This window comes from Herpailurus yagouaroundi, unplaced genomic scaffold, assembly GCF_014898765.1.
Source record: "Herpailurus yagouaroundi ecotype Mexico unplaced genomic scaffold, PumYag 195, whole genome shotgun sequence".
Classification (NCBI taxonomy): domain Eukaryota; kingdom Metazoa; phylum Chordata; class Mammalia; order Carnivora; family Felidae; genus Herpailurus; species Herpailurus yagouaroundi.
In genome coordinates this window covers 14,016,795-14,040,697 of record NW_024412426.1, presented here as the reverse complement: position 1 = coordinate 14,040,697, position 23,903 = coordinate 14,016,795, and the positions used below count along the sequence as shown (strand labels likewise).

At 45.0% G+C, this 23,903-nt stretch overlaps 1 protein-coding gene and 1 long non-coding RNA gene across 3 annotated transcripts; one reads left to right on the top strand and one right to left on the bottom strand.

The window, feature by feature from the left end:
* Positions 1–4,032: 4,032 nt before the first annotated feature.
* NPHS2 (NPHS2 stomatin family member, podocin) lies at positions 4,033–23,888 on the bottom strand. Its single transcript, XM_040446636.1, has 8 exons — positions 23,556–23,888; positions 19,758–19,861; positions 15,342–15,414; positions 13,195–13,277; positions 9,995–10,198; positions 7,237–7,292; positions 5,679–5,757; positions 4,033–4,576 (listed from the first exon to the last, which is right to left on the bottom strand). Exons 1-8 carry the CDS (start codon positions 23,812–23,814, stop codon positions 4,298–4,300), a joined length of 1,137 nt encoding a protein of 378 aa, XP_040302570.1. The 5' UTR covers positions 23,815–23,888; the 3' UTR covers positions 4,033–4,297.
* Positions 4,575–9,969, top strand: LOC121011869 (uncharacterized). Of its 2 annotated transcripts, none has more exons than XR_005781815.1 (5): positions 4,575–4,683; positions 7,267–7,332; positions 7,819–7,947; positions 9,100–9,402; positions 9,647–9,969. It is a non-coding gene; the product is annotated as an uncharacterized LOC121011869 (long non-coding RNA). The 2 variants fall into 2 exon arrangements; XR_005781816.1 differs by lacking the exon at positions 4,575–4,683 and adding an exon at positions 6,213–6,840.
* Positions 23,889–23,903: the final 15 nt, after the last annotated feature.

The window sequence follows — 23,903 nt, the reverse complement described above, 5'->3', positions numbered from 1 at the left end:
CCTGATGGATAGACCCTGTCATTATTATATAATGCCCTTCTTCATCTCTTGTGACAGCCTTTAATTTAAAGTCTAGTTTGTCTGATATAAGTATGGCTACTCCAGCCTTTCTTTTGGCTTCCAGTAGCATGATAAATAGTTCTCCATCCCCTCACTCTCAATCTAAAGGTGTCCTCAGGTCTAAAATGAGTCTCTTGTAGACAGCAAATAGATGGGTCTTGTTTTTTTATCCATTCTGATACCCTATGTCTTTTGGTTGGCACATTTAATCCATTTACATTCAGTGTTATTATAGAAAGATACGGGTTTAGAGTCATTGTGATGTCTGTACGTTTTATGCTTGTAGTGATGTCTCTGGTACTTTGTCTCACAGGGTCCCCCTTAGGATCTCTTGTAGGGCTGGTTTAGTGGTGACAAATTCCTTCAGTTTTTGTTTGTTTGGGAAGACCTTTACTGTCCTTCTATTCTAAATGACAGACTTGCTGGATAAAGGATTCTCGGCTGCATATTTTTTCTGTTTAGCACACTGAAGATCTCGTGCCAATTCTTTCTGGCCTGCCAAGTTTCAAAACAGAGATCAGTCACGAGTCTTATAGGTCTCCCTTTATATGTGAGGGCACGTTTGCCCCTTGCTGCTTTCAGAATTTTCTCTTTATCCTTGCCAGTTTCTCTATGATATGTCGTGCAGAAGATCGATTCAAGTTACGTCTGAAGGGAGTTCTCTGTGCCTCTTGGATTTCAATGCCTTTTTCCTTCCCCAGTTCAGGAAAGTTCTCAGCTATAATTTCTTCAAGTACCCCTTCAGCACCTTTCCCTCTCTCTTCCTCCTCTGGGAAACCAATTATGCGTATATTATTTCTTTTTAGTGTATCACTTAGTTCTCTAATTTTCCCCTCATACTCCTGGATTTTTTTTATCTCTCTTTCTCTCAGCTTCCTCTTTTTCCATAACTTTATCTTCTAGTTCACCTATTCTCTCCTCTGCCTCTTCAATCCGAGCTGTTGTTTCCATTTTGTTCTGCATTTCGTTTAAAGCGCTTTTTCAGCTCCTCGTGACTGTTCCTTAGTCCCTTGATCTCTGTAGCAAGAGATTCTCTGCTGTCCTCTATACTGTTTTCAAGCCCAGCGATTAATTTTATGCCTATTATTCTAAATTCACTTTCTGTTATATTATTTAAATGCTTTTTAAAAAAAATTTTTTTTTTCAACGTTTATTTATTTTTGGGACAGAGAGAGTCAGAGCATGAACGGGGGAGGGGCAGAGAGAGAGGGAGACACAGAATCGGAAACAGGCTCCAGGCTCCGAGCCATCAGCCCAGAGCCTGACACGGGGCTCGAACTCATGGACCGCGAGATTGTGACCTGGCTGAAGTCGGACGCTTAACCGACTGCGCCACCCAGGCGCCCCTATTTAAATCCTTTTTGATCAGTTCATTAGCTGTTGTTATTTCCTGGAGATTTTCTGAGGGGAATTCTTCCGCTTGGTCATTTTGGATAGTCCCTGGCATGGTGAGGACCTGCAGGGCACTTCCCCTGTGCTGTGGTGTATAACTGGAGTTGGTGGGCGGAGCCGCAGTAAGACCTGATGTCTGCCCCCAGCCCACCGCTGTGTCCACAGACTGGTGTGTGCCTTTTCTTCCCCTCTCCTAGGGGCGGGATTCACTGTGGGGTGGCGTGGCCCGTCTGGGCTAATTGCACACTGCCAGGCTTGTGATGCTGGGGATCTGGCGTCTTAGCTGGGGTGGGTAGGCAAGGTGCACAGGGGCAGGAGGGGCAGGCTTAGCTCGCTTCTCCTTAGGTGATCCACTTCAGGAGGGGCCCTGTGGCAGCAGGAGGGAGTCAGATCCGTTGCCGGAGGTTTGGCTCCGCAGAAGCGCAGAGTTGGGTGTTTGCGCGGAGCGAGCAAGTTCTCTGGCAGGAACTGGTTCCCTTTGGGATTTTGGCTGGGGGATGGGCGGGGGAGATGGCGCTGGCGAGCGCCTTTGTTCCCCACCAAACTGAGCTCTGTCGTCCGGGGGCTCAGCAGCTCTCCCTCCCTTTGTCCTCCAGCCTTCCCGCTTTCCGAGCAGAGCTGTTAACTTATGACCTCCCAGACGCTAAGTCGCGCTTGCTGTCGGAACACAGTCCGTCAGGCCCCTCCGCTTTTGCCAGCCAGACTCGGGGGCTCTGCTTGGCCGGCGAGCCGCTCCTCCGCCCCGGCTCCCTCCCGCCAGTCCGTGGAGCGCGCACCACCTCGCCGCCCTTCCTACCCTCTTCCGTGGGCCTCTCGTCTGCGCTTGGCTCCGGAGACTCCGTTCTGCTAATCCTCTGGCGGTTTTCTGGGTTATTTAGGCAGGTGTAAGTGGAATCTAAGTGATCAGCAGGACGCGAGGTGAGCCCAGCGTCCTCCTACGCCGCCATCTTCCCTCTCCCCTCGCCAAAAAAAAAAAAAAAATCGCTATAAGAGTTTCTAGGTCCATTCCTATTTCATTCATATTTTCATATTCCTAGGTCCATTCCTATTCTATTCACGATACATTTTCTCTGTGAAATAATGCTCGGTAGGGTTTTATGGGCTAATGTCATAAACAAAAACCCTTTACAGGTGTGTTTACTAAAATGTTTAAAGTTCTCAGGGATGGCAGGAACACATCTCCAAGGTAAAGTAATAACCTTGGATTAACATGAAGAGGAAACAGGTGGTCTGAAGGACAGAGCAGTCACCAAATAGTTACCATTTCTCTCTGTACTAGCAACATGGAAGTTGCTAGTACAGAGAGAGTACATTATAAGTAACATTTTATAACATACACGATTTTAATAGTGTTTTTGTAGTGTAAGATTTTTTAATATTATTGATTTTTTTAAGTCTTTAGAGGGTTTGCCATATACTTCATCACGCTTTCTTATTTACTTGGTTAATTCTTTTCTGTAGCCACATATTTCTAATTGTGTAAGACAAGTACACAGGAGAAGCTTACATTAATTGTGTAAGACGAGTTAGTGGACACTAAGACTTACAAGAATGTATTCATATTTAAGATTATCTGTACTAGAAGAGAATACTTCAGAGCATGTATGGATCACATAATGTCATTGCTGTTTGAGAAATAAGCAAGCTGGTAAATTCTATACTGAGACTACATCAGCCCTATGTTTACAGTGATGCTTCTTCAGAGTTGAAGCAACATGTATCAGGTAAATGCTTTTGTCCTTTTATTTCTCTATTTTATTTTTTTCTTAAAATTTTTTTTAATGTTTGTTTATTTTTGAGAGAGAGAAACAGAGACAGAGAGTGAATGGGGGAGGGGCAGAGAGAGAGGGAGACACAGAATCCAAAGCAGGCTCCAGGCTCTGAGCTGTCAGCACAGAGCCCGATGTGGCCTGACGCGGGGCTCAAATTCATGAACTGTGAGATCATGACCTGAGATGAAGTTGGATGCTTAACCAACTGATCTATCCAGGCACCCCTATTCCTCTATTTTAAAGAGGTCTCCAGGGGTGCCTCGGTGGCTCAGTCAGGTAAGCATCTGACTCTTGGTTTCTGTTCGGGTCATGATCTCATGGTTCATGAGACTGAGCCCCATGATGGGCTCTGCACTGACAGCATGGAGCCTACTTGGGATTCTCTCTCTCCCTCTCTCTACCTCCCCCCCCACCATAAACTTTTTTTTTTTTTAAAGGAGACTCCATAAAAAGAAATCCTTTTAAATTCTTTAATTAGGTGTAAACTTTATATCCAGACCAAGTGTATCTTATTTTTTTTCTTTTACTCAGGAACATTCAAGTGTCACTATGGTGCAATTATCAAGGTTAGATGTGAATATAGGGTAGAACATACAAGGTTGAGTGTGGTCAGGGAGAAAATGACCAAGACGTGCCTGTGAGGAGTTCATAGGAGTTCATAGTATGGTTGCAGAGAAGCCTGAATCTTAAGTACAAGATTACAGTAAAGTGTGATGAACACAATAATAGGGGCAGGTAGAAAGGGCTACAGAGCACATTTGACCCACATCTTCGGAAGTCAAAATTTAGCCCTGTACAGACGCAAAATTCTTTCCAAAGTAGAATGTCGGCTAAAGCTCTTTCCCGTAATTACCCTGATTAAATGATGCATCTAAATCTGTTATATGGTTTCTCTGTCATTACATCATCTCATTGTCCTTCTCATGCAGATTCCTGAATTGTGACCGTGTGCATTCCAAGGGCATTCCATATGGCAACCGAAGAAAGGGCAGGAGGTGAGGACAGAGTGCCTGACTCAGGGATGTGGCTGTTAGAAGTCAGGCCCCTTCCAGTCACATTACCCTTGGCTCTTCCTATAACATGGGAGAGTCTTTCTTTTTAGGATTTGGTGGCTCAACAGGTCTGGAAGGATTTGGTAAGGGGAGGCTTCCTTGAGCTCTGTTGCTGGGAGAAGACAGGAAATTTAGCAAGTCAAACGGCAAAGGCAAAACCACTGTGGAAGGTTTGTCTGTGGACAAGGACTGGAGCGTGTGGAGGTATCGCAGCTGAGCAGCAGCCGGAGTGCCCGCTAGGATCTCAGCTGCTGTTCTCAGGGACTCGGAGGCGGCCTTCTCCCCTTCCGCGGCGATCACCTAGAGAACGGATGTGCAGAGAAGCAGAGTGACTTTTCCTCCTCGTTCCTCCAAGGCTTTCCTCACTACTCAGGGTTCCTCAGCAAACATGGAGCGTGGAGCGCCTAGTAGGTGACGGGCACTGTCAGGCACAGAGCAGACTGCCCTGTTTCTCAAGGATCTGGTCCAGGGGAGACAGGTGATACTACTGGTGTAATTTAGGGCAGAATCTCTCAAGGGCCCTGACCAGCAGAGTGAAGTGTTGAGGGAGTTGCTCTGTCTGCTGGGCCTTGAAAGATTAGTAGGATTTTGCCATATTGAGAAAAAGCTGGCCGGCATTCTAGGCAAGGTCGTGGAAGCCCGAAAGGGGGACTCCTAACTAGGGCAAAATGAACAGTAAGCATTTCAGAAGGAAAAGCACTCAGCTCACCATCCAAATGCCACCGTCGAGTGGACAAAGAGGGCGACCCAGAGATCGGGAAGGTACTCTGCCCAGCGGACCACTTCCTTCCCTCCCTCCTCCTCCTCTCCACACTCCGGGGTTACTGACCTCTGCTGTGGTAGGGTTTTCTCCACGTGCTTTCTGTTCTTTAAGAGACGTCTGTCTCTCCTTCTGTCCTCATTTTCCTTTTCCCGACACCCGTCCCCCCACCCCCACCTCGGTCCTCGGGAGCTGCCGGCAGCCACGTCCGTGCCACTCACTGGCGTGGCCGCGTGGAGGCTGCGAGCCGCGCAGCCTTCCCTCGGCTCTGGCATTGTGGGAACTGGGCCCTCATCACGGTCACCCCTGCACAGCTCGCACAGAGGTAGGGACACAGGTCTGGTGTCATTCACATAGAGGTGACGGGTGACTGGCATTCCCTAGGGAAAGGCGTCAGCACAAGAGAAGGATGAAGGATGGAGAGACGCCCTTAAGGAGAGGGAAGGCAAGACTCCAGAAGGAGGAGGTGGTCACTGTTACCAGTAGCTTCAGAGAGAGGGCGTAAGAGAGATGGTTTCAATACAGTGGGGCGGGGGGCACAGGCCAGCGTCCTCCCAGCTCCTGCACGGATGGGAGGTGAGGAAGCAAAGGGGACATGTTCTGCAGGAGCAGGCCTGGAGAGCGGGCGCGGCGCTGGCTCACCCGCGCTCTGGCCTGTCTCTGCGCTTCGGCTTCCATAGCCAGTGAGTGCTGGAGCCCGGCCGGCAGCCTGACATCCTTACTGGAAGAGAGAGACAGTGGGCACGTGGGTATGCAGCACTGCTTGCAGCAGCCGGGGCTTCCTACAGGCTGGCCACCCGCGCAGCAAATTCGGACCGCTCAACGGGGTGTCCTGTCCCTAGACTCTGAGGTAGACAGTGGCGGGGGAGAGCATCTCAAAAGTCAGTGCCTCAAATGCAGACTTGCTGTTGTCGCCGATGTTACCGTAGAGCTGTGGCTTTTTCTCGACAAGTAGAACACGTTTTTTGGTTGATGGGTTGTTACGATCTTTCCCACTTACAGTTTAGGCTAAATCCCAGCTATTAAATTTGAATACTGAAAACAGTCTTGGGGCACCTGGGTGGCTCCGTCGGTTAAGTGTCCGCCTCTTGATTTCGGCCCAGGTCATGATCTCGTGGTTTGTGAGACTGAGCCCTATGCAGAGCTCTGTGCTGACAGCATGGAGCCTGCTTGGGATTCTCTTCCTCTCTGCCCCTCCTCCACTCACGTGCTCTCTCTCAAATAAAAGATAAAAAGCACATAACCTTTAAGAAAAAACACAGCCTTGAACGGCCATACTATTAAGAATAAGGGAACTCATCTAAGTTTATAAAGGAATTGATTTTGACAAGAGTAGAACTGACAAGAGTAATACTTAATGTATTACATAAAAGATACAAAATTGAATTTTTACCCTATTTGAAACTATGAAAATCACACAGAAAACAATTTGGCAGTTCCAGGCAAAGTTAAACACAGAGTGACCGTATGGTCCAGTAATTCTATTCCTGGTTGTATCTGAAAACGTGTTTGCACAAAAACTTGCACCTGAGCGGTCACTGCAGTGTTGTTCATAATAGTCCTAAAGTGGAGACAACCCAAATGTCCGTGACCAAATGAGTAGATAAGCCAGATGTGGAGGATTATCTGACCATAAAAAGGAATGAAGTGCTGATACCCACTTCACCATGGAGGAACCTTAAAAACAGTATGTTAAGTGAAAGAAGCCAAACGCAAAGGGCCATATAATATATGACTACCTTTGCATGAAATGTCCAGGACCGCCAAATCCAGAGAGGAGACCTGTGCTGTCAGGCTGAAGGGGGTAAGTGAGCAGTGAGGGGTTCCTGCCTAATGGGTGTGGGCTTTCTCTTTGGGCTGATGAAAATATTCTGGAATTAGATGGTAGTGATGGTTACACCACTCTGTGAAAATAATAAAACTCTTGATTGTACTTTAAAACGGTTATAATGGTCCATTTTTATGTTATGTGAATTTTATCTCAAAAAAATTTTTTTTAATCCATGAAAGGAATTTGCCTAAATGTTATAGTGGTTCTGTTATGGCTATGAGTACTGGGTAATTTTTTCCTTTTTCCAAATTTATGCTAATGTGGCTATAATACTCAACTCACTGAAAATAATTTTTGAAATTATTAAAAAAAAAAACCCAACACATTTCCTTTTATCATATTATCTTTCCTGGTTGATTTCCTACCCACATTTCTGTTCTCTCCACTTTGATTCCCCAGATACAGGTCACTGAATCCAAGGCCACCTGTGGAGGGAAGAGTTGAGATGTCAGTGAGAACCTCCAGGTGAGGGGAGCACCTCTACGCCCTCATGGCCCTTGTTCTGTACTGAGGAAGTACATTTCCTCTGCAAGTACTTTTGTGTTAGCATTACCGTACCTTGCAAAGAGTTGCTTAACTTTGCACGGTGCCACTCAACAAATATTTGTGGAATTAAAGATGGTGTGGTAGGCTGAATAGTGGCTTCCAAAGACAACCGTGTCCTAATGCCCAGAGCCTGTGAATGTTACCCCAGAAGAGCCCTTGCAGATGGGATTAAGTTAGAGGATCTGAAAATGGGGAGAGTATCTTGGGTCTTCCCAGTGGGCCCCAAATGCAGTCACAAGTGTCCTGTTAAGAGGAAAGCAGAGGGAGGTGACGTGATGTGATTCTGGAGGCAGAGATTGGAGTGATGGGTTGTGAACGTGGAGGAAGGGGCCGCAAGCCGGGGAAGGTGGGGGAGAGGGGGCTGAGAGAAGCTGGAAAATGCAAGGAAACGAATTCTCCCCTCAGCACTTCCAGAAGGAAGTGGCCCTGCTGACTGACACCTTGACTTTGGCCCCAGTGAAGCTGATCTGGCACTTCTGGCCTTCGGAAGTGTAACAGACTAGACCGGCATCATTTGAAGTCCCTGAGTTTGTGGTAATTTGTTACAGAAGCCGTGGGAAACCGATACAGATGGTGTAGTTGTTAAATCTGTTTTAAGATGCATCTGTTAGAGAAACCAGAGTCTACTGTCTCCCAAATGGCTGTCATTTAAATACAGGGGCCTCCTTCCCGCCAGTGGCACCGATTCCCCCCACTTCCCAGACCCACAAGGCAGGAGAAAAGCAACTGTGGGCTCTGGGAAGGAGGGGAGGGGATGGAGCTCCGCATGTGGAGCCACACTTTTCCTTTTAAATGATTTCTGATGATTTCTCAGTGGCTACACAGTCAGCTAGCTTCGTGCATGGAGAGCCCTGAGGAGGCTGGCTAATCTGGGGATTAGGGTTGGGGTGATGAGAGGAAGGGATGTTGAAAAGAGGAGGTGGTGTCTTAAAGGACAAAGAGGGTTTTGCCTGCGGGGAGAAGGGAAGCAGCCCAAGAGGAGGCGTGCAAGTATGAAGTGTTGCACGCGGGCCAGGCGCCGAGTGCACGGGGTTAGCTGCCCAGGCGGAGTAGGGGGAGTAACAGTGGGGTCACTCATTCACTCATCCAAAGCACACTATCTGACTGCTGTGGGACAAGCCCGGTGATAGGTGCTGAGAACAGAGAGACGAATAAAATATGACCCCTGCCCTTATGGAGTCCATAATCCAGGAAGACAAATGTGTGAATACATAAAAATTCAGTGTAACAAAGGCAAGATTGTGTGTCCAGAGTCTGGACCCTTTCCTTTACCCTTTAGAGGGGAGAGACGAATAGGAAGAAAGGCTGAGGGGGACGAGGGGGAACACGCTGGAGTGGTTTTATTTTGTTTATTTTTTTTTAAATGTTCATTTTTGAGAGAGAGAGAGAGAGTGTGTGAGTGATCGCGGATGAGGGGCAGAGAGAGGCAGAGAGAGAGAATCCCAAGCAGGCTCTATGATGTCAGCGTAGAGCCCGACGGGGGGACTCGATACCATGAACTGTGAGACTATGACCTGAGCCGAAATCAAGAGTGGACACTTAACTGATGGAGCCCCCCCCCCCCCCGGCGCCCCCATGCTAGAGCGGTTTTGAAATTCCAGAGCAGCAACTACCTGTGTTCTTCTTATTCTAACTTTTTTCTTTTTTGGTTCTCTTGTTTTCTGAATTTTCCCCTTTTCCACCAAGATGCTAATCTCAGTTTTATGAGTAACAAGTTGGACAAATCACAGACACCTGGGTACTTCACCTTCTAAGATTAGTGACCGCTCAGGCCCCATCGGACGCAATCGTTACCAACGCCTTTGACCCTGAGGCCCTGCTGTTGGAGGTCCTCCGTTCGACTAGGCAACATTCGTACCCTCCTAACTCAATCCTGGGCTCAAGGCCTCAATGACAGGGTCCCTCACTGGTGGTAACTGCCATGTGACCGGCCGGCTGCCCGGAATCCTGCTTTGTTTTCACTCTCAACGCCTTTGCCAACTCGTCTCGGTAAGAATCCAAGGTGTCCAGCCTGGCCGCGGGCGCGTTTGCTGAGCGTGCTGTGCTGTCTGCGGGCTGGATGGGGCTGCTTGTGAGGTGGTTCTTGCTCCCCAATTCCTGCCCTGATCCCCAATCAATTAAATGCAGATGACTGATTGGGAGATTAACCACTAAGGGTCTGTGACATCTTACCTCTTTTGATCTGAAAGTCTTATTTGAACTTACTATTTCACTTTGCTGTTTTCCCAAGTAGGCCGTAAGCTCCCAGGAACCATTCCTGACCATCTCTGTATAACCACCACCCTGTCCTGTCCAGCCCCGCCATCCCTGCCAGCTCTCACTCCCACACTTTGTGCTATGTGGGCACTTCGCAGTGAGTCCAAAGCCACTGGGGCAGGGTTAAGAGCAGAACCTATGGCAGTGACTGACTAGTCATCACCAGATTGACCCAGGGTCAATTTTGGCGGCCTCTTCCTTAGCAGTCAGCTTAGCAGTGAAGGTCTGGCACATGCTGCCATAGCACAGGCTTCAATAAGTGGCTAATGAAGAAATGAATAAAAGAGCTATTTCAACATACTTGCTGTTAAATTTATCTAAGTACCTTTATATCTTGGGCAATGCTCTTCCTCTCTAGAAGAATCTCAGTGAGGGAGCGATGTGCTAGGAGACGCTTCATGGTGGTTTGCACAAGAAACTGGACAGCTTTGGACACGTGAGCAAGACTGCTCAGGAGAAGAGAGGCATTTTCCATTCGGTAGTAGCAGATGGCATCTATCTCCATTATAAACATGTCTTTGGTCACAACCTGGGCAGAAAAAAGAGTTTGGGTAACAGGCCTTATGTTAGGGCTCCTTTCCCAGGTGGGGATAGAGAAGCTAAATGTGTTCAAAGGAAAGCTTCTCAGTAAGATTATAGCAAGGAAAAAAAAAGTCATTGGCCCACGCTTTATTCAAAATAGATGTGTTTTTGAAGATTACAGAGTTTTTATTAAATACAATAAATAACTCACAATTTAAAGGAATCCTGTTGTAAATGGCTTTGTAAAAATATCAGGAATACTTTTCTTAGGCGAAAACATCCAGTTAATTGTATACCAGACCTTTTTAACCTGAGGCCGAAAGAACCCTGATGCTGAAAGAGAAGCACGTTCTGGGAAACGAGCACTCTGATGAGTTGCTTGCTGGGAGTACGAACGCTAGAGGGCAGACTTGCGACGCACACCAAGAGCCCTAAACGCTGCACATGCTCAACATTTCCGTCTTAGACGCTTGCCACAAGGACATATTTTAAGGATTTAGCTGCAAAGATGTCATTCACAGCGTTGCTTATTATCATAAAAAATTAGAACTAAATAGTCACCATAGGGAATTGGGAATTGTGGTGTATCCATATGCTATGTGTCCATTGAACACAAAGGGGTAGAAACATAGCTAATATATGCAATCGTGATCACAACAGTGTTGACTGAAAAAGGCATGTTATGAAGCAGTATGGTATGTATACCTGTCTGTAAATATAACAACACACATGGAAAAATCTGAAAAGATACACTCCAAAATAACAATACCTGTCTATAGATATATATAGGATGGGGCGCCTGAGTGGGTTAGTTGGTTAAGCGTCCAACTCTTCATTTCAGCTCGGGTCATAACTGGGTTCATGGGATCCAGCCCCACATCAGGCTCTGTGCTGACAGTGCAGAGCCTGCTTGGGATTTTTTTTCTCTCTCTCTCAACATAAATGGATAAACATTAAAAAAAAAAAAAGAATTTAGACATGCATAGGATATAAATATAAATATGTATATGTATATACCATTTATATGTATATATATGATACATATAGGATTAGGGGTAAGTTCTATTTCTTCCCTTTTTACCTTTAATTATCCAAAATAAGCCTCTTAAAAATTTACGTATTGTTTGTATTTAACAAAAGATGGAATGAGAAAGACCTTCAAATGGACAGTGGGAGACAATTTAGGAAAAGTTTACAAATCTAAATTACTAATACAAAAATCTGGATATTTACTTTTAGTTTTTAATTGTGGCAAAATACACGTAACATCCAAATTACCATTTTAATTTTTTTTTTTTTTTTTTTTAGGGAGAGAGAGTGCGAGCTGGGGAGAGGGATAGAGGGGAGACAGAGAGAGAGTGAGGGAGAGATTCTCAAGCAAACTCCATACCCAACATGGAACCCAATGCAGGGCTCAATCCCATGACCCCAGGGTCATGACCCGAGCTGAAATCAACAAATGCCCAACCAACTGAGCCACCCAGGTGCCCCCTCTTTTTTAACCATTTTTAAGCATACCATTCAGTAGTAGTATGTTATACAAGTCACATTGTGGTACAACCAGTCTCCAGAACTCTCTTTTATCTTGCAGAAGTGAAATCCATTAAACAACTCCCCACTGCTTTCCCCCAACCTCTGCAACCACCATTCTACCTTCTGTCTCTATGAATCTGACTCCTCTAGGTACCTCATATAAACGTAATCCTAAGAATATCTGTCTTTTTGTAATGGCTTAACTCACTTAGCTCAATGTTCTGAAGGTTCATCCATGATGTAGTATATGTCAGAATTTCCTTCCTTTTAAAGGCTGTGTAATATTCCATTGTATGTACCACATTTTGTTTTCCAGTCAGTCCTCAGTGGACGGACACTGGGGTTATTTTCATCTTTGGCTATTGCGAATAATGCTGCCATGAACATAGGGATGCAAATATGTCTTCAAGACCTTGCTTTCAGTTCTTTGGGGTATGTACCCAGAAGTGGAATTGCTGGATCAAATGGTTAATTCTACTTTTGATTTTTTGAGGAATTGCTGTACCGTTTTCTATAGCAGCTGCACCATTTTACTTTCCCACAAACAGTGCACAACACAATTTCTCTACATCTTTGCTAACTCTTGTTATTTTGTTGCTGCTGCTGTTGTTTGTTTTTATGGTAGTCATTCCAACAGGTGTGAGGTGGTATCTCATTGTGGTTTTGATTTGCCTTTCTCTAACGATTAGTCTGTTGAGCATTTGTTCATGTGTTTGTTGGCCATTTGTGTATCTTCTTTGGAGAAATATCTGTTCAAGTCTGTATTAGTTAGGGCTCTCCAGAGAAACAGAATCATTAAATCATTAGGGTGTGTGTGTGTGTGTGTGTGAGGGGGGGGGGGGTGGAAACAGTGATTGGCTTACACAATTGTAGAGGCTGATTAGTCCAAAATCTTCAGGGCAGGCCAACAGGCTGAAGACCCAGGGAAGAGCGACGTTGCAGCTCGAGGCTGAGAGCAGTCTGCTGGCAGAACTCCCTCCTCCCGATGGGAGGTTAATCTTATGGCCTTCAACTGATTGGATGAGGCCCACCTACATTATGGAAGGTAATCTACTCAAAATCTACTGATTTAAATATTAGCCTTATCTAAAAACTACCTTCACAACAATACTCAGATATGTTTGACCAAGTTTGGGTGCCATAGCTTAGCTAAGCCGACCCGTAAAATAAACCATCACAAAGTCCTTTGCCCATTTTTAATTGAGTTGTTTGCTTTCTTGTTGAGTTATAAGATTTCTTTATATATTCTGAATGTTATCAGGTATATTATTTGCAAATATTTTCTTCCATTCCATAGATTGCCTGTTCATCTTTTGGTCATGTCCTTTGAAACACAGAAGTTCTTAATTTGATATAGTCCATATCTTTCCTTTTCTACTTTTGAGCTTAAATATTATTTGCCTTGGATCAGACCTGGTAGCTCAGCCATATGAAATATAGAGAGAAAGCAAAATCCATCATTTGGCTTACCTCATGAAAGGGTACCTCCAAGGTTTGGAGACGAAGGTCGACCTTGTGGTAGGTATCCAGGCAGGGCAGAAAGAAGAAAAGGCCTAGAAGAGGGGGCAGGGAAATTAACAGGTGAATAATTAGTAGGGAGACTGCTTGGGGTTCACCTCTTTGGTGTCAGGTTGCATATTGCATTGTTTTCCTTAGCCTCCAAGTACACACAGATCATCGGGCAATCCCACCTCCACCCCTATAATGTGTTTGTGGTTGCTAAGGTTACCATATAAATTTTTTTGTTCAATCTAGGACACTTCTGAGGATGAAAGGAGAGCACTGTTACAATGTACTCCAGGAAACTGGCATTAACAGGGATTAGCCCCAGCAAAATGGGCCGTATGGTTACCTCGGTCATGGTGCTGACCCCTCCAGATCTTGAGTAACATGTCTGTCCTCTTCACTAGATTTGAACTCCCTAGCAAGAGTGTCTTATGCACTATTGCTAGCGTTAGTGCTTGACGTAGTGCCTTTTAGGTGCTCTGTAAAATTATTTTTGAATGCATGCACGTACCAAGATGACAAACTTTAGAGCCAGCAAACTCCCTGTGGTACTTCTTAAAATGTGAGCCCCCGAGGTAGCACAATAGCAATATCATGATACCAGCCATTGAGTTGGCTCATTATTCCTTATGTACTTAATGTAATGTACAGGGTTAATGGGCAATAAATAGTTTTAGATTGATTTATCGAGATTTTCTGAGAGCCAGTGGGCAATGTGGGCTCCAGCAATCGCCAAAGCCTTACTGGAGCCAGGAGCACCTCACAGAGCCCAGGACCTCTCTGAGGAGCAGCCCAGCTACTGGCCCTTTCTAGCCCCAATAAAGAAGGAGGCCGACAATTAGAACCAGAACAAGATGGTCGCTGTCCTAGACTACAGGGTCTGGTTCTACTTTTATGTGGACCCATCTGCTTGTCCTGAATCGCCAGACTCTGATTTGTGTCCTCTAGTCTAGTCTCTCTTCTCTGCTGTTTCTGTTTTCCTGGCTTAGCACTTGGACCCTTTCCAATATATGCACAGTGGGACTTTGTTCCTTCCTATGACTTCCTGGCTGGCTTGGATCTCTAAACCCCAACGACTAGACTTTATAGGCTAACCATGCTTCTATCTGTGCACCATAATCAGCTTGGACCTCTAGAGAGGAACTCTACTAAACTGTAAGGTCCTAGAGATCAGAAACCATGTCTCATTTATCCACCTTCATCTCCCTGGTAGTTTTGTTTTTTTTTAATGTTTATTTATTTTTGAGAGAGAGAGAGAGAGAGAGGAAATGAATGAGTCGGGGAGGGGCAGAGAGAGAGGGAGACACAGAATCTGAAGCAGGATCCAGGCTCTGAGGCACAGAGCCTGATGCAGGCTCAAACTCACGGAACAGTGAGTGAGATCATGACCTGAGCCAAAGCCTGCCGCTTAACCAACTGAGCCACCCAGGTGCCCCCATCTCCCTGGTAGTTATATAGTATCTAAAACACAGGAGGTGCTCAGTCTATGTTTTCTAAGTTCCATGAACCAAAGGCCAATTTTCCACTTGGATGCTAGACTTTGCCTATCTCCCATGGTTTGGTCTGACCCCTAGATTCTGAACTAGCTCAGCTTTGCTCTGAGAATTGACAGCACTCTAACCAAATACACGTTCTGCTCAAACCAGTGCCCAGCCATGGGCCCTAAGCCTACTTGCCAGCCTGGCCCTGGCATTTGACTTTCTGCACCCATCCTCTCTCTTGGTCACTGTGACCTGGTGGTAATGCTCTCTGACTGATCTTTCATAACCTGTGCTACAAATAACAGAGGGGTGCCTGGGTGGCTCAGTCGGCTAAGCATCCAGCTCCTAGTTTTGGTTCAGGTCATGATCTTACGGCTCTTGAGTTTGAGCCCCACATTGGGCTCTGTGCTGATGGCACAGAGCCTGCTTGGATTCTCTCTTTCTTCCTCACTGCCCCTCACCTGCTCTCTCTCTCTCTCTCAAAATAAATAAACTTAAAAACTTTAAAAAGATTAGAAAATGCAAATACCACCGGATCAAGTTATTTCATATTATCTGAGGTCCATATGACAAATATGCATGGATTGAAGAAACTGGCAAGTCTATGGGGGATAAAAATGTGTTTCGTACCAGGGCCTTTGGCTCTTCCAGGAAGTAGATGTCCCAGTCGGAATATTATTACTCTCTCATACTCCTGTACAACCTAAAGGGAAAGATTATACTTTTGAAACATTCCAAGAAAGAAAAATAAAGTCTTTAAAAGGCCTAGGCAAGAGAGTGATCCTAAATATGCGAAAACTTTAGTTCTGAGAACCAAGAAGAAATTTCTATTAATATTTACATTTCCAAAATCTACACTTAGCAAGTAGAGAATTTCAGAAACATGTTATTTTTTTGAACCCATGAACAGAATTTTGTTTAAAGAGTCATGATTATTTAAAAAAATACTTCTACTATGTCCAACATATCTAAGTCAAGAAAATCACAGCATGTTTTATCTTGTATTTTCCTGGGACTTCTGCATTAGCTTTTATATGTATCACACATTAGCTATTTAATAGAGAGGGTATATTTTAATACCACTTGTGATATTTTGTTTCAAACTGCATTTTTTTCTGAGGTTGCTTCAAAATCATTCAATTGGCTTTTAATTTGTCTATTCTCATTGGTGATGTATCTAGAAAAATTAAGTACACCCTGGAAATGTGTAGTTATTTTGTAAATGGCAAAAGGGGAGATTCTCTGTGTAGAAATGTCTGTGTATTAGAAGAGAGACAGGAAAGTTAATGAACACTACTTCAAAAATAAACTTCATTTTCTGGCCCAGTATCAAGATTTGGGTTCTAATGCTTGCTTATCATTAGCTTACATGGTCTGTTGTTTTGTATATACGCCCCCACCTGTGAACTGTTGAATGAACAAACGATTATTTGTGACTGAGCCATATCTATTTTCCTTCTTCATTCTCTTTCTGCTTTAGAAAGCTCCACTGAGGGGCGCTGGGTGGCTCATTCTGTTAAGCATTCAACTCTCGGTTTCAGCTCAGGTCATGATGTCAGAGTTCATGAGTTCAAGCCCCACGTCAGGTTCTGTGCTGGCAGCACAGAGCCTCCGTGGGATTCTCTCTCACTCTCTCTCTGTTCCTGCCCCATTTGCACTGTCTCTGTGTCTCTCAAAATAAAATAGTCAATTATTAAAATGTAACAAAGAGACCAAAAGAACACATTTTGAAGTGTGCTTCTTAGGGTAACAGGCTCCACTCTTCCACTATAAGTTCTTTGGGGTCAAGAACCATGTCTTGTTGATCCTGCTGAGTCTTACAGCTCCTGTGCCCGAACGCTGCCTTGCTTGGTGAAACAACGAATGAGAATGAACGTCTAGATTTGGTTTCCAGAGCAGGCCCCAGGCACCCACAATTTCTTGGCTCTCTAGCATTACTTGTTTCTTTTCTGCTTTTATTGGAAGAAACAAATTCTTCCTAGAGACGAAGAGGAGTCTCACTCCTTCAAGACCTTGCTCAAATGTAATACCTCATTCTGCTTCAATATGCTCTTCCTAATTGACTTTTAGGGTTTACCATCTTAAGTGGCCGGACCTGAGAGCCTTCCCCACAATGCGTGGCTGAGTTAGTGTTGGACTCTAGGGCAGCCATACAGGTGCTCAGTTCCCCCTTCAAAAGAACCCGCTACCCACTATCTGCTGTCTATAGAAGACACATTTTGGATTAAACGTTACACGTAGATGGAAAGCAAAAGGATAGGAAAGACATACCACACAAACAGCAACCAAGAGAAAGCAGAAGCAGCTATACTGATACCAGACAAAATGGAATTTAAAACAAACACACAAAAATGTTATAGGTGATAAAGAGGGACACTACATAACAATAAAAGGGTCAATGCATTAGGAAAGTATAACAATGATAAACATGTATGCACCTAAAAACAGAGATCTAAAATATAAGAAGCAAACACCAAGAGAATGAAAACAGAAATAGACAATTCAAGCAACCCTAATAGTTGGAGATTTTAATATTCCACTTCCCTTTTTTATAAGTTTATTAATTTATTTTGAGAGAGAGACAGAAAGAGTGTGAGCAAGTAGAGGAGGGGCACTGAAAGAGAGGGAGAGTGAGAGAATCCCAATCAGGCTCTGCACTGACAGTGCAGAGCCTGATATGGGGCTCGAACTCATGAACCGTGAGATCATGACTGTAACCGAAGTCGGACACTTAACCAAATGAGCCACCGAGGCACCCCTTTAATATTCCACTTTTAATCATGGACAGAACAACTAGACAGAAGATAAAAAAGGAAACAAGACTTGAACAACACGACACACAAATTAGATCTAACAGATGCTGACATACAACTCCACCCAACAACAGCGAAGTATGCTTTCTTCTCAAGAATGCAGGAAATCTCTCGAGGATAGACTAAATAAATATTAGCCATAAAATAAACCTCGATAAATTTAAAACTACTGAAATTACACACAAAGTATATTATCTGACTACAAAGGAATGAAGTTAGAAATCATTAACAACGAGATTTGGGGAATTTGCAAATATATAGAAGCTGAACAGCACACTCTAAAATAACCAATGGATCAAAGAAGAACTCAAAAGAGAAATTAGAAAATATTTTGACTGAGTGAAAACAATAACACAAGATACCAAAACATATGGGAGGCAGCTAAAGCAGTGCTGAGAGGAAAATTTATAGCTGTAGATGCCTATAAAAAAAAGAAGAAATATCTCAAAATAAAACCCTAATTGTCTACCTTAAGACACTGGAAATAGAAGAGCAAACTAAACCTAAAAAAAGCACAGAAGAAAATAACGAAGATTAGAGTGGAAATAAATGCAATTGAAATTAGAAAACCAATAGAGAAAATCAACTAAGCCAAAAGTTGGTTCTTTGAAAAGATCAACAAAGTTGTCAAATATTTAGCTAACCTGACCAAGAAAAAAAAGAAGACTCAAATTTCCAAAATCAGGACTGAAAAGGAATGACAGGAACATCACTTCGGTCCTTATAGGGAAAAAAAGATGATAAAAGAAAATACTATGAACAACTATATGCCCCAAATTAGATAACTGAGGTGAAATGGACAAATTCCTATATAGACACAGTGACCAAAACTGACTTGAGAAAAAAGAAACCTGAAAAGACCTAGAAGTAAACGACTGAATTAGTAGTTTTGAAATTTCTCACAGAGAAAAGTCCAGGACCAGAGGCTTCACTGGTAAATTGTGTCATCCATTTGACAAGGAAGTAATACCGGTTCTTCACAGATTCTCCCCAAAAACAGAAGAGGAGGAAAATACGTCCAACTCATTCTCTGAGGCCAGTGTTGTCCTGGTCCCAAAACAAGAGTGAGACATCACAGGAAAAGAAAACTGCAGACCAGTGTCTCCTATGAACATAGATGTGAAATCGTCAACAAACTACCAGCAGCCGGAATCCAGAAACCGGTGAGAAGGATTTTACACAACAACCAAGTGGGATTTATGTTAGGAATACGCAGTTGATATAACATTCAAAATTCAGTGAATGTAATACACCGTATCAATGGAATAAAGGGCAAATACCACGTGATCATCTCAATGGGTGCGGAGAAGGTGTGGGACAATATTCAACACCCTTTCCCGAAGAGAGAGGAGGTGGAAGAGAAGGAGGAAGAGAAGGTCTTCACGTGAGTATAATCAGCACTGGCCCCAGCAGCACGTGTAGCATTCCAGCCAAGGACATGCTCTTCCCCAGCAGCTCCAGACACTGGTAACAATGGCAGGGGTCTTGGGGCCTGGCTGTTTCTGCCCATCATGAAGTAAACTTTGCTCTGGAGTTCCCTTTCAGGCCAACACTACGTTGGGGCCGTGCCACTTTCTGTCCAATCCTTCCTTCACTTCTTACAGCACAGGTATCAGAACCGCATCATTGTCTGAAGGCTTTCTTTGCCTACTCTTACTCTCTCTCCCCTTAACCTTTCATAGAAAATGCCTCCCAATAAACCCCTTGCACTTGTGTTCCTGTCTTGGCACGTGCTTCCTGAATAGACATGGTCTTTGGTCTTCATTTACTTCGAGGACAGGCATGTGGGCCAAAGAGAATCATCGTTCATAGTACAGAAGCTGCCTGAGAAGTTTCTGGAAGTGCCAGAAGTGGACATCATGATCTATTCTGGGTTGATCTTTGTGTCGCAGAGTGCAGATGACCTAGACAGAGCCCCTGACCTGAGGGCTCTCAGTCTAACGGGAGAGACTGGGTGCCAGCAAAGATTATACACGTGCTAAGTGCTAGAATGGATGTGAAAGCAGAGAGACAGGAGAGCACCGGGAAGGAACTGACAGTCTTGGGGAGTCCGGGAAGGCTTCACAGTTACATTTGAGCAAGGTCTGAAAGGAGTAAGAGCTCTCCTGGCAGACAAGTGGGCGGAAGGCCATTCTATGCAGAGCAGATGGCACATACCAAACCGCAGAAACGTGGATGTGTGGTCAGTGAGAGGCACCGGGAGATTACCTATTGGGTCCTCATGGAATCTCACCTTTATGCAGAACCAGATAGAAAAAGGGAAGGTCACAATGACGAAGAGCAGGGATGTGAGGACAAGAAGCCATTCACAGGCCCCTAAGCCTGAAGACTTGGTACCTAAAAAAAAGTCAGGGAATAATTATATTAGAACTTTACCATACTCACTGACTAGCACTTGTTGGTCAGTGCTATTAGGGGCAGAGCAGACTTTGCTGGAAATTTAGAGTGAGGTGGATGTCAGTGGTCAGTTCCCATGATAGGGCATGTCTGTGAAGGGCTATGCAGGCCTGTGGAAGGTGGAGAAGATTCCTGGAATCTGGGCGGAAGGTCTGGGTTCGAGTTCTGGCTCCACCATTTTCTGTCAAATGACCTTAAGCAAGGCACGTGATCTTTCTGAACCTGATTTCTCATCTATGCAATGGGGAGGCTAACTATGCTATATCTGTTATGTAGACATAACACTATCTCATAAAATCTCATACCAACACTCTCATGAGACATTTTTCATAGTATCGATGTAAGTATGAAATGGCATAGATGCACAAAAAGTACTGAAGTGTGCTTCTCGTGTACCACGTGTTGAATCCGAGGAGACCGGACCTCTGGTCCGGTGCAGAGGCTCATCTTCCCTGAGCTTACTCCCCCCTCCACTCCTGCCCCAAATGTCCGGATTCCTCCATTGGAGTCCCTTCTTTGGATCAGGGTGTGGTTCTCCAGACAGTCGTTACCAAAGTAATGATGAACTGCACTGCAGAACATCCGGGTTGCTTGGGTGATAAAGGAAAATGTATGAGGGAAAGTTAATCTCAAGACCACAAGCTTCTTGGGGCCTTGTCTTGGTTACATTGTATCCTCAGGGCCTACAATAGTGTCTGACACAACATAGGTGGTCCATAAATATTTGTTGAATCATAAGACTGAAGAAGTGGATAGTGAAAATTAGTTAAATGTAATAGTTAGGGAAATCTCAAGAATTTTAATCTCCAAGGTACTGTGACACTAGCCGAAGAGATATGTTTTGTGAGTTTAAAAACCTAGGGGCGCCTGGGTGGCGCAGTCGGTTAAGCGTCCGACTTCAGCCAGGTCACGATCTCACGGTCCGTGAGTTCGAGCCCCACGTTGGGCTCTGGGCTGATGGCTCGGAGCCTGGAGCCTGTTTCCGATTCTGTGTCTCCCTCTCTCTGTGCCCCTCCCCCGTTCATGCTCTGTGTCTGTCTGTCCCATAAATAAATAAAAAAGTTGAAAAAAAAATTAAAAAAAAAAACAAACCTCGTAGAGGACTAGAAGGTGACTAATCATTAGGAATGGTGAAAAGTCTATTTTTGAGGGATGGAAAAAAGAGGAAAATTAATCGGTTAGGCTTGAATATTTGATTTCCATGCCTGTAAAATAGTTGGAAAGGTCATCACCAAATTGATCACTTGAAGAAAACAGATGCAAAGCTATGCTAGCACGAAACTAGTATCAGCACTAAATGCTATAGTACATAGTTCCCCAGGTCTGTCCCATGGAACACTAATCCCACAGGGTGCCCCACAAACCAAGAGTTCCCTGGCTAAACAAGTTTAGGAAATACTGTGTACTGTATCCCAGTGTTCACCTGCATACTGAAGCTACGAGTGTCCCTGCAGTAAAGAAGCATTCTTAGCTTTGTTTAACCTAGGATTTCCCAGACATTTGGCCAGGCAAGTTTTCTCCAAGGAAATTCATGTTCTATAAAATTTATTTCCTTTGCAATCTATTTTGGGAAATGCTACTCTAGCAACATCATATTAGTTTCTACAGCATTCTTTCTTAGAGGCAGTAAGGGTGTTATTGCCATGTTTAATTAGTTTATAAATATATTTCATTTGCCAGTGGTAACCGTGCAAGTAAAAAGAAATAAAAGTACATACAGACAAAATAACATCTTAGAAGGGAAGGAAGGCCTCAAAATGCCTTCCTGCAGTAGTTAGGGATGTGAACAGAAAACTAACAGTTATATTCCAAATCTAGCTTATAGCTTTACTCACAAAATATTATTCTCTTGAAATGAGTTCCTTGAATACTCAATTTGGTTTAAGTGAATGGTGAAATATTAAATGTTAAGGCAGAAGGAGCCTTAGATATGACATAATCTCCAACATTTCGGTCAGGTGAAGCTCTACTCACGTCCGAAGCAGCCTGGCCGTGGGAGTGTGGTTCTAGGTGAGAAGGGGATGTTGTTTCTCTTGCTCCCTGTCCCCTGGAAGCCACAGAAAGTTCAGACAAGGGCTCAGCAAGGCCGACTCACCTTCGGTGAGCCTTCTCATCTATTGCGTGGGGTCTTGGGCTCCAGTCATTTAACAGCTGGAGAAACTGAGTGAAGCCCACGAAGGCGACGTTACTTGCCTGAGGCCACATAGCCGGTTGGTGGCAATGCCGGGACCATGACCACAAAGCAGGACCACAAAGTGCGGTACCACGCAAGGATGGGCTTTTCAGTCAGACCACCTTACTCTGCAATTCTGGCTCCTCCACTTCCCAGCTGTAGGTTTTTGGCAAGTTACTTAATTTCTCACCATGCTTCCTCATCAGTGATATGGGAATGATAATACTCAGTAAAATACCCAGTGTGTGTCTGGCACAGGGTTAAAACTCCATACAGGGCAGAGGGCGGGGGCTTTCTTCCTTGCCTATCCTGCCAATGTGGTCTAAGGCATAATACTTACCTCTAACCTCATCCATACTGTGGCATTGACCCAACAAACCTTTAATGACCAGAAGTTTCTGACTGATGAAAGGGCTCAGTTGGGCAAAACAGCATTAACATGGTCCATATAAACTGCATCCCAGCTGCAGGAATCTTTCATAAATCATAGCTTTCAATGTTCCAGCATACACTGTTTTGCTGGTAACCAGAAAATTATGTTAAAATTTCATTGCCAGCAGGAAGCAATACAACACGCTATTCCTTATTTACTATCCTCTAGACCCCTGTCATTCTACACTAAAGGTGTAATGATTTTTTTCTCTTCCATTCATTATGAAAAGGACTGGAAGCAGATGTATTTGTTCCTAAGAGTGGCTTCACCCCCAGAAGCCAAAAATATCTGTTTCCCTATGATTCCCTCCTTCAGTCTAACCTTCCTCTCTCTTGCAAGGAATCTGTGCAAATTTGGTATATTCTCTGCTCCAAGCTTTGTGCAAAGTGCTTTGGATGGCATATCTCCTTGTACCCTCACCTCTTTCCTCCAAGGTACCTATTGTTGTTATCCCTGGTGCTTAGGTGGTTAAGGCCCTGCCTCTGATCACATGGCTAGTTAGCTGAGTTGGAATCCAGGTCTGACTCTTCTCTCCTTGGCTCTGCTGTCAAACGATCATCCCAAAGAAAGTTTAAAATACTTTTAGGTAAGACTGGGGATGAGGAGAGAATACTAAGCTACATAGTCGCGTAGAACCACCAACTCAAGAATGTCTTCACTTAAATTAGGTGCCCATATACTCATTAGCCACGAAAACCAGCTGCATATTCCTTTGCCATATTCACTGGTCCCCAACCTGGACCACACTCCCCTCCGCTTCCCATCCATGGCTGGCCTCTAAGACCAACGGTATTCAGTTGATGTTATTTGTATTTCTTATGTATTTTGGTCCCTACCACTTGGTGGAGGGTTGGCGGGTCCTAACCAATTTAGGCCTTTCATTCCCTGGGAATCTGAGCAGGACCAGGAGGTTGCTCTGGCATCGGTGGCTCTCGGTGCCATGACTCGTTCCACTTTATGTGACATCCCGTGGTACCACCTGGAGAGACACCCCCCACCTCCCCGCCCATATCCCCCGTCCTCCCTACCTTCCTCGGGCCGCTCGCTCTCCAGCAGCGCCGCCACCTCGGTGCCCTCCTCACCGGAGCCGCGGACCTCATCCACGTCCACCACGGTGGCTGAGGGCGCTGGGGGCTCCCCCCGGCTCCCCGCCCTCTCCCGCCCGGCGTCCCGGCGCCCACGGCCACCGCCGCCCCTCTCGGTCTTCGCCCTCCTGTTCTCCCTGTGGGGGGATCCGGCGCCTCTCCCGCGGGCCTCTCTGGAGGAGCTCCGAGCCCTCCTCTCCATCGTCGGAAGCTGGCCCGGGATCGCGGTCTCTGCAGAGTGGCCCGCGGGCGGGACCAGGGACCATCTTGACCGTGGGCGGGCCCGGGCGG